Raw genomic sequence first — 10,397 nt, 5'->3', positions numbered from 1 at the left:
TGTTCAAGAGTCCAATGTATTTCCAGGCTATTCACTATATAAACATCCTTATATAGTTCAGAAAACCACCAAACTGTACACTTCACAAATGGTTAATTGTATGTTACATAAAGTTCACCTCAATTAAAAAGGCCTTATGTAAAAACAATAGAGCTTGTTTTCTTAAATATATTTCAGGTACTAATTTTTTGCTTTTTCCTAATTTGTTCAGTAAAAGGTAGTTACTGAATAACTGACTTACTTCTTGAGCCCCCGCTACTCATTGTTTCCTTTCTTTTATCCCAAAGGCAGTCTTTCTTCTGATGCTCTAACATTAAAAGTAACCTCTACCCTTATAGAGATACGAGTTTCCATTGAATTTTTGTTTTGATATAGGTAAGTAAAAAGATTTCTAGTGAATTCACGATTTTCAAACCCAATAGCAAAAAATTAAAATTTTATATGTAATTGATTTTTATATTGTAACTTCTTGAATTCTTCAGCTTTGATGAGGTTCTTAAGTTCTCAATTTTTCATGTATTAAATTGCTCTAACAAGAACTTAATTTCTTTGGATAATCAATATCCAGAATTCTTATTGACTCTTTATCCAATTATATTTTATGCAAATAATTAGCTATATGAAACTAACATTGCTAGTCCAAGGTTATATTCATAAATAGACACTATAATGTAAATAATTTCAAACTTTTTTTCACAAGAATGGAGTGTGCTTTATAGGAAAAAGTAAGCCTAACAGTCAAGTTTTTATTAAAAAATTGCCTTGCCCTGGACAGTGTGGTTCAGTTGGTTGGGTGTTGTTCCGTACACCAAAAGGTTGCCAGTTCTATTCCCAGTCAGGGCACATGCCCAGATTGCAGGCTCCATCCCTGGTGGGGGCATGCAGGAGGCAACCAATCGATGCTTTACACTCACATGGATGTTTCCCTCCCTCTCCCTGCCTCTTTCTAAAAAATAAAAGTCTCTGTAGGTTGAGGTTAAAAATATAAAATTTGGAAGTAATGTTTTATTCAAATAAACCAACATATCTTGTTGCTATGTCGTTCATTTTCATATGGCTTAGAAAAAAATTCTCAGAGATTTCTGTAATGCCTCTGATCACCAATAGAGAAATAAGTAAATACTCAAATGGTCATAGCAAAAATAAAGACCAGTTGCTTTGTTGTTCACCATGTTTTCTAGCCGTTAATACATTGAGAGCGCTTAAAAATATAGACTCACCTTCTAATGAACCAGTACTTTAAATTTAGCTACATCAGCGGTTCTTAACCAGGTCTGACTTTGCCCCCCAAGGAATGTTTGGCAATGTTGACAGATATTTTTGGTTGTGACATCTTCAGAGTGCTACTGGCACTAGTGTGTGGACTCCAATGATGCTGCTAAATCTATAACACACAGGACAGCCTCTCACAGTAAGGAATTATCAGACCCAAATGTTAACTTTGAGAATCCCTGAGCTACATTACTGGTCTCATCCATTTCCAGCCTAAAATCTACATCACAATCTCAGAAGCTGTTTTGTTTTAATGTACAAGATGTACGCTTGATTTGTAATTATAAGAACTTGGGAGAGCAACACAATTTCAGGAAAAACAGAGGTTAAAAATATTCACTAGAAAACTGAAAGTGAAATATAAAATGAAGTAAAATAAAAATCTAGTCACAGCTATATATGACCAAAATTTAGAGATCTCGTTAAACTTTTAATTTGCAATGCAAACAATAGAGGACATGACTGAAAATTAAGGTGTATTGCAGAGGTTCTTTCTGTATTCATGCCATATGAATACCTTTTCTGTAAGACAAAATTTAAAGAAATAGCTACAACTGTGTTCTTATGTGAACTTTCAGCACTGTGCTTACCTTTGCTGGCATATTAAGACTACTTTGGAAGGAGACAGGTATTAAACTATTTTTTCCTACTGATATTTCATCAAGAAATAATAAAAAAGGAAATAAAAAAGTTTGCATCCCAATGGAACTCTATTTTTTAAACTTGTTAACACTAAAAATCACTTCAAAAAATAATGTTATTTAGGATATCCTTAATGCCAAATCAGATTGTCCCAGAAAAAGCGTATGTACTACATTTGTTACTTCTCCTTAATCTGTTAATTTCTTGGAATTAAAAAAAGGGGGAGCAGACGGTAACAAAATGATCTTTATATTAAAATTTCAATTAATACAGGTCCCTGAAAGTCAGTTTAAAATAAAAATCAAGTTTCACAAAATAAATACACTGAAGCAACTATAATAATAACCTTTATTGTTAATCTTGGAAAGCTCATTTTACATGAGTTTCCAGCTAATTATTAGAGTCAGAAACAGAGAAAATAAAACCAGAGAAAATCCTCTGTAGAAAAAATACACAGGAACATTTATTTCTACATGTGAAAAGCAGTAAACAGTCTTAACATCTGAATATCCAAGTCTTAGTCTCAATTCCATCTCTCCTAGTGAACACCACTATCAACCTTGAGATCTGATTTGTTCTTGTCATTCTTCACTGAGTAGATGAAATATGTTAAGGTGTCTTTTTCATTCACTGGAATAGACCTAAAGTGGCAACCAACTATCTATAAAGAAAAAAAAAATTGAGGAAATTAAATTATAGGTATTATCAGATTTCATAAACTAGGTTAAAAACACTTTCATCAAAAGAAAAAGTGCTATGGGATAGTAAGAGCTATTTCCTTTTAAAAATAAATTGTATTCAACAAAATACAAACAGGGCAAAAAGTGTATAAGAATAAGATGTTATGAACAAGAGACAGTGATTTCAAAGGACCCTTCAGCCCACTCAATTAAATATATATTTATTAGAATGTGTATTTCCTTCTATTTATTTTAAATTTTATAACTGGAATCTAGGTTAGGAAGTAATATTTTTAGTTTTAAACTTTAAATATCAATGAAATAAAACAGAACGTAAGAGTCCATATGCACCATATAATAGTTTAGGTCCTACTCATAGAAAAAGAATAAATATAAAGTTGAAAGTTTAGTACTTTAAGAACAAACCAGGAAATATCTTACAAATACATTTGCTACAACTTATATTCATTCATTCATTGGCAATATTCTTTAAGGTTTCTTGAAAATTTTCTGAATAAAAATTATAAATGGAAAAGAAGAGGGAAAAGAGGGATGTGTTCACTGAAGAATGTTTACAAGCTTTCTTGCTTTTTCACTAATCTAACATGTGCACTGCAACTACCAACAGAAGTACAGTTAACTAAACTGGGATGCTCAAAGGCATATCCAGATTCTAGAAGATAAAATTTTTTAAAGAAAAGTTATCCAAATGAAAATTAAGACTTAAGGAGGATCGTTATCACTGGAATCACTTATAAATATCTATTTCTGACTAAATAAACTATCACACTCATAGCTCTTTGTTTATTTTTTTATTTCAGAGAGAGGAAGGGGAAGAGAGAGAGAGGAAGAGGAAGAGAGAGAGACTGAATTGTTGTTTCACTTATTTATAACATTCACTGGTTGATTCTTATATGTGCCCTGACTGGAAATCGAGCCAGCAACCTTGGTGTACCGGGACTATGCTCTAACAAACTGAGCTACCTGGCCAGGGCTACATTCATGGCTATTTGGATTATGGCTATTTCTCATTTCTAAAAATTAAAAAAAATTAAAAATAGCTCTAGAAATAAAGTAATTTTTTAGATGAGATTATCAAAAACTTCAGTTTGGTTTATGCATTGAAAGGATACATACATTTAAATGTAACATTTAAAGTAATCATTTCTTTGGTTCTCATTTGTCCAAAAACAAAATACTTCTACTTGATTAGTATCTGTATATTTTGATATTTCATCATGGCAGACAATATCTATATTTATGTTATAGCAATGTGCTATACAATCCAAAAAGAATAGATATTTCAATCAGATTTAAAGACAAATTGAATTTTTGTTGCCTAGGCAAGATGACAGTGTTAAAAAGCATTCTCTTCTGCCAAAGAATTGTACCTTCTATTCATCTTCTAGCTTATTCAATATGCACTTTTTAGAAATGTTGAATTACTAAATTCAAGATGAAGAATATGAGGAAAGTGATTTACATATTTACATGTCTATTCTGCCTAGTAGGTTAATCATTTTTATTTTATATATGATTAAAGTAAAAATATATAAATCAATAAACATCTTAATATCATGCACAGATTTCTTGGCTGTATTTTTCCTGAGAACACACACATACAAACAGACACACATGCTCAACTTTTCAAAATTCACTAAAGAACTAGAAGTCCTGTATCAAAACAAACTAAGTAAAAGCTTGGACATAGTCTTTGCATCTTTGAGATGTGAAGAAAACATGGATGCCTAGCCCTGGCCGGTGTGGCTCAGCTGGTGGAATGTGGTCCTATGCACTGAAAGGCTGCCAGTTTAATACCCTGTCAGGGTACATACCCAGGTTATGGGTTCAATCCTTAGTCAGGGTGTGTATGGGAGGCAAGCAATCTGTTTCCAATCTGTTTTTCTCTCTCTCTCTCCCTCTCCCTTCCCTTCTCTATTAAAAAAGAAAAAAAAGAAAACATGGATGCCTAAAATAAAACAAACTAACATCAAAGGACAAATTCTGAAATGGTTAAATTAGAAAGTTATGGCAATACTCTTTTTGTAAACCTATTTCATCAAAACTTTTTAAAAATTCTAATAAAGACATCAAAGCTTATTAATTTATTATTTCTCAATTAGATGTTCAATAAATATTTACTGAGTAAATGGGATTTTAAAATAAATTTCTAGAATGAGAATAAAAAATTCTCACTCAATATTTCTGAAACCCAGTATTAGAAGATGCTTAGAAAACTATATACAATTCATTGAGTAGTCATTACATAAAGAATTTCCTAAGAGGCAGACAAACATTTCTAGGTAACTAGATTCTTTCACAATAGATTTTTAAAAATTAACTTTGATCTTTTTAACTAAAATATACTGTTTTATACACTCCGTTAACAATTTCATTAGCATTGAATGACTCCTTTTTTGTATGGACAGATGCCTTTAAAGTTTTAAATAGTTTAAAACTCATAAATACCTCAACAAGTTGTGCTTTATTAAGTCCTGGTCTGGTTGGTAGTTTGAAGTGTCTTTTGTATCTCCTAAGTGTATTTACTTGTAATTGGTATAAATCAACCTAGAAAAAAATTTAAATATATGAATTAGTTTAAGCAATTTGTTAAAAACTTATTCTTGATATGTATAACATTTCAATCACAGCACAATAAAAATTTCATTCTATTATTTAAAAAGCCTTTTATAGAATCAAAACTATAAATGTAATAAACAATTTAATCATTTGAGGATAAATATAAAAAACTGTTTGGGGGGAAAAGTTGTAAGACAAGAGAACTATAAGAATTGTCAACTGAAAATATAACAAGTCAAATTGTGTAACTGTGCATTAACTGGCTATATTTAATTTTGCTTTCATTTTCAGATTTTTCAAATGTTCTAAGTATTTTTAAAATGTGTTCATATCGTCTTATAAAAGTTTCAGAATGGACTACTTAGGATTTACATTTAACATGAAAAAACTTTCCTCTACCTCTGGAGTATCAATATCTTGAACGGGTGAATCTCCTCCATCATCATCACTCCCTTTTCTCTTTCTTCTGTTTCGAACACTCTGGATTAAGTTTTTATGATAATCGCAAATGTAAAGATGCCTTACCTGAAACAGAAAAGTTTCACAGACTACTTAGGATTACAGTAAAATGTATCTATGTATTAGTAAAATACATAGGCCACAGTGAATCATTAAAAAACAACAGTCAAAACAGGGCATTGTTAAGGCAAGGGCATGCTTTTTTCTAAACTCCTGTACACAGTTAAAACATGCTGTGTCTGGCAATACTGTTAAGAGGCTTGGGAAGTGGGATGCGGAGGGGTGGCTGTAAGGGAGGGGAGGGAGGAGGAGAAGGAGAAAGAGGAATTTCAGCCCTCTAGATTTTGTCATCAAATTGCAGTGGGGATAAACTAGATGAGTTAGGTCATGCTGTATTGCTAACAAGGGAAATGATGATGTTGCCCACACTTAAAGAGCATATGGTAGTAGCATACTATATGCTTCCTAATCTTTCTTTCTAATTTAATACTCAAATTATAATCCAGATACAAAACTATTCATTTTTACAAATGAGCTATTGATTTCCATATTCTACCTATATTTAAATTTGAAATTATAAACATTTCTGAGTATTAAATGTATTTATCTGTAATACATTTTCCGCAACCAAAGCAATGTGAAATTATTCAGGTGTACCTAAATTTCTCATGAACATGACTGAAGAACTGTTTAAACAAGCAGAAAGCATCACAAACTTTCCAAAATGTTAATTACATATAGTCTTGAGAGCTGTATAGTAACATTTGAAATACCGGGCTTCATACAGTAACAGTTATTTCTTCAAAAACAACAGCAACAAATAATTAAGGACTGAGCTAAGAGGCTTTTAAATTAACTTTTAAGCTAAGTGCAAGTTAAAAATAAGCAGGACGTGTGCTAGATTCTGACATCTTGTTATTAATTTACCGCCTGCCAGAACTCCGGAAAGCGGCAGAGGTTGTTTCTAAAAGTCTCATAGATGGTCAAAAGGACAAACGTGCAAAAAGGACGGAAAAAGAAATCCTGATGGCTGCCAAACGGATGGCAAAGCCGCGGAGACGACGTGCTCCCCACGTTCGGAACAGCTGCCCTCGATGCTGACACCACCACCACGGTTCACAGCCCCGGCCCCCTGCTAGGCGCGGGGGGAGCTCGGCTCCCCTCTCGCTGGTACGCAGGGGAACGAGGAACGAGATATCTCCGGACTGCGGCTGCAGGTCCCTGCAGGATTCCACTTTCCACCAGACCCGGGAAGCTACTCCCTGGGGCCAAACGTCAGCCTGGGCACCAAAACAAAGGCGCCTCCATTCCAGAAGGAGCTGCCGGGCTACAAGAAAACTAGTCCAGGCCCTCCCTCCGAGCGCTTGTTCCCTTTGTTTCGTTTCCAGATCTCAGCCAAGGGGGAAGGGAGAAGACGAGGAGCGGGAAAGACGCCGGGGGCGGGGTGGGGTGGGTTGCGGGGGAGAGGAAGCACGGCGCGCAAGAGTGTCTTTGGGGGTCGCGGTCGGAGTTACTGCGAGTTTGGTTTTGCTTCCTACCAGAGACCCCACAACGGGTTTGCACTACTGACAGGTCTGGGGGAGCCCCGAACCCCCGGCCCAACAACCCCAGTTTGAATCGCTCCTGGGACCCCAAGGGGGCGGGCAGGGCAGGGCAGTCCCGCCGTCACTTACGCTCTTATCCAGCTCGATCTTCACCTTCTTCTGGGAGATGCTCTTCTGGATTCTCTTGCTGAAGCTGGCGTTGCCTGCCGCCCGGCCGCACCGCTCACCGTCCTCCCGCAGACAGCACAGCTGCCCGGGGCCCGGCCCGGCCGCTCCTGGGGGCCCCGCCGCCGACACTGCCCCGGCGCCGGGCACCTCAGTTCCTGCACCCGCTCCGGCTCCGTTCCCGGCCGAGGCGGCGGCGGCAGCAGCGACCACCGCGGCCACTGCAGCGGCCGCGTCCCCGCCGCGGCTTATCTCCTCCGGCGTGAAGCCGTTCATGACTCCGCGCTCCGGGGCGCCAGCAGAAACCCCCGCTAGCCTCGCCGCTCCGCCTCTCTCCGGAGACTCCGGTGTCTTGGCAGGGTCCCTCCGGCTCCCGGTCTGGAGGCGGCAATTCACTCTGCACCCCAAGTCCTCTGGCGGCACGGCCAAACACCAAGCGTCCCCCGCCTGCTGGTGTCTGCTGGCTCCGGGACAGTAGACAGTGCTGAGGGTCAGTAACCAGAGTCGGGCGACGCCTGGAGCTGGGACCCAGCTCTCTGTCACATGGAGACTCCTCAGCAGTTGGACCGCGGCGTCTCCGCCTCCCTCCGGCCCCTCGACCTGCGCAAGCGCAATGAGCCCTCTCCGGCCCGCCCGTTCCATTTACCCGCAAGGCGCGACGGGAATTGTAGTACTCGTCTGGGGAGTTAACCTAAACTCTGTCCTGACCGCGCAACTCGCGGGTTGGAGGAACTACTTATCCTAGCATGCATTGCGCGGCCATGGGCCAGATTTTTTTTTTTTTTTTTTTTTTTTTAGAGCTCGGGAAAAACAGGGGCGTGTTGTTGGGGTTTGCTACGCTTTCTCATTTCTTGAAATCTCACCCGGAGGTTGGTTGGTGGGTTGGTGTTTAGCTCCTGGAATTTTGCAGAGCTGGCATTCTAAACTCTGTGGTCACTCAACTCCGGAAGCGAAGCGCAGAACCAGGGGTAGGGCAGGGGTAGCAGGGGAGAGAGGGTGCTGGAAAAGTTTCGGGCCGTTATCGTATTTGTGATAAAAGAGTTTGTGTTGTGACTACGCTTTTGTGGGAAACCCAAACCAAAGAGAACTCAGGAGAGCTGGCGCTTTTCGGGTCCAGGAGGTCCCGCAGCTAACACCGCGGCTGAAGAGCAGCTCCATTCATTGACGCGACTTAATAAGAGCGTTTGCTTAGGTTTCCCTGTCCGACCTCCCGGGGACGACAGTCCTCTCAAATATGCCTCGGCAGAAGGCCCTTGCGAAATCTTTTGCATGTTTCTGCAAGTAACACGGTTTATTCTTGGGCTCACGAAGTCTGCCGCTTCCTGAGGTGGAGCTCCTGACTAGTTGACTGTAACAGGCCTACTTTTCGCCGCCACCTCCAATCTTTTTTCCTGGAATGAACCTGGAGAGGGCGGAGTCTAGTATCTTTTGAAAGGGAACCTGGAACCCTTCCCATGCCGAGTTAGTCTGAGCGCTCCGCAGAAAGTTTCCACAGGGAGAAATATGCGCGTGTCCTGGGTTGTCGCGCGTGTTGGCGTGTGTGTGTGTGTGTGTGTGCAGGGGTGTTCGTGCGTGCAGGTGCGTGCTTGTGGAGGGTGGGGTAAAAGGATGGGATCCGCTAATATGAAAGCAGTGCCGTGGCTTGTTTACAACACGTCCTTATCAGTAAATATGCCTTGTTTCACAATTCCGTTGTGTGTTTCTTTTAAAATACAAACCAATAGGTGTTTCTGAAAATTCATTTAGACTTCCTGAGTAAATTTAGTGATGGATGATTTTTTTTTTTAATGTAAAATGTCATCTGCCCTGAAATTCAAAGCCATCCATTCCATCTGTGTACTTCCATTCTAGGATATGGCAAAGGAAAACAAAAGAATTGAAATATTACATAAATTGAGTAGTCAAGAAAGATGCGAAATGGTAAGTGCCTTGTGTTATATTTTCCATCTACACTGTCCAATAGGGTGTCAGCTAGGTATATTGTAGCTATTGAACACTTGAAATATGGTTATTGTGACTGAAAAATGGAATTAATTTAATGTTAATTATTTTACATTTTAAAAACTGATTTCAGTTCTGAAAAACTTTTAAATATATTTGGAACAACCAGGATATAGTAATCTATTTTTTCAAGTTAAACTTTATGAAATCTAAATTCAGCATGGGAATTGAGATGTACTGTAAGTATAAACTACTAGTGGGATTTCAAAGACTTAGTAGCAGAAATTAAAAAACAATATTGAATAGCTCATTAACAATTTTTATGTTGATTACATGTTGAAATGCTAATGTTTTGGATATATTGGATTAACTAAAATATAACATTAAAATAAATTTTACCTGTTTCACTTTTTTTAATATGGCTACTAGAACATTTAAAACTACACACACATTTGCACTAGATAATGCTGGCTTAAAGTATTAAAACACAGAATACTACTACCTTGTTTATGGGTATATTTCCTTAAATGGTAAAAATGAGAACATATGGACAGGATGGATACACTCCAACTTCAGGGTTGTGGTCATCTCTCAGAAGGGAGGCCAAAGGATAGTAGAGAGAATCAGAATTACTTGTATCTGAAAGGTCATCATCTCATACAACTTTTTAAAAAATATATTCTTATTGATTTTAGAGAGAGAAACATCAATGTGAAAGAAAGATCAACATCCATCACTGCCTCCTGCCCCCCCCCCCCCTCCAGGGATCAAGTCTGAAACTGGGGCATGTGTCCTGACCAGGAACAGAACCCGAAACCTCTTGGTGCATGGGTGGACACTCAACCACTAAGCAACACCAGCCAGGTTCACTATAACTTTTTTGGTGATAGAATCCTACTAAGCTTCTTTAGATGTCTTAAAATACTAAAGTGAATATTGAAGGGGAGGGCACAGGTAGAGAGCTGTGGGGAACACTGTGATCTTTCCTTAGAGGGAAATTCAGATGGATTAAAACTAGTGTGGCCAAACACTTAATGTTTGTGTGGGGTTTCTGATGAGTTGCTATCTTAAATAATTTACTCCAAAATTAAAATGACTTGTCTTGGCATTGTTA

General features: G+C 38.4%; 1 protein-coding gene across 1 annotated transcript; it reads right to left on the bottom strand.

The window, feature by feature from the left end:
- Positions 1 to 2,245: 2,245 nt before the first annotated feature.
- SAP30 (Sin3A associated protein 30) lies at positions 2,246 to 7,817 on the bottom strand. Its single transcript, XM_087816556.1, has 4 exons — positions 7,307 to 7,817; positions 5,574 to 5,699; positions 5,064 to 5,162; positions 2,246 to 2,575 (listed from the first exon to the last, which is right to left on the bottom strand). Exons 1-4 carry the CDS (start codon positions 7,616 to 7,618, stop codon positions 2,453 to 2,455), a joined length of 660 nt encoding a protein of 219 aa, XP_087672682.1. The 5' UTR covers positions 7,619 to 7,817; the 3' UTR covers positions 2,246 to 2,452.
- Positions 7,818 to 10,397: the final 2,580 nt, after the last annotated feature.

Source organism: Miniopterus natalensis, chromosome 4 (assembly GCF_054644295.1).
Source record: "Miniopterus natalensis isolate mMinNat1 chromosome 4, mMinNat1.hap1, whole genome shotgun sequence".
NCBI classification, from domain to species: Eukaryota; Metazoa; Chordata; class Mammalia; order Chiroptera; family Miniopteridae; genus Miniopterus; species Miniopterus natalensis.
The sequence above is the reverse complement of the archived record's forward strand: the minus strand, read 5'-3'. Positions and strand labels throughout refer to the sequence as shown.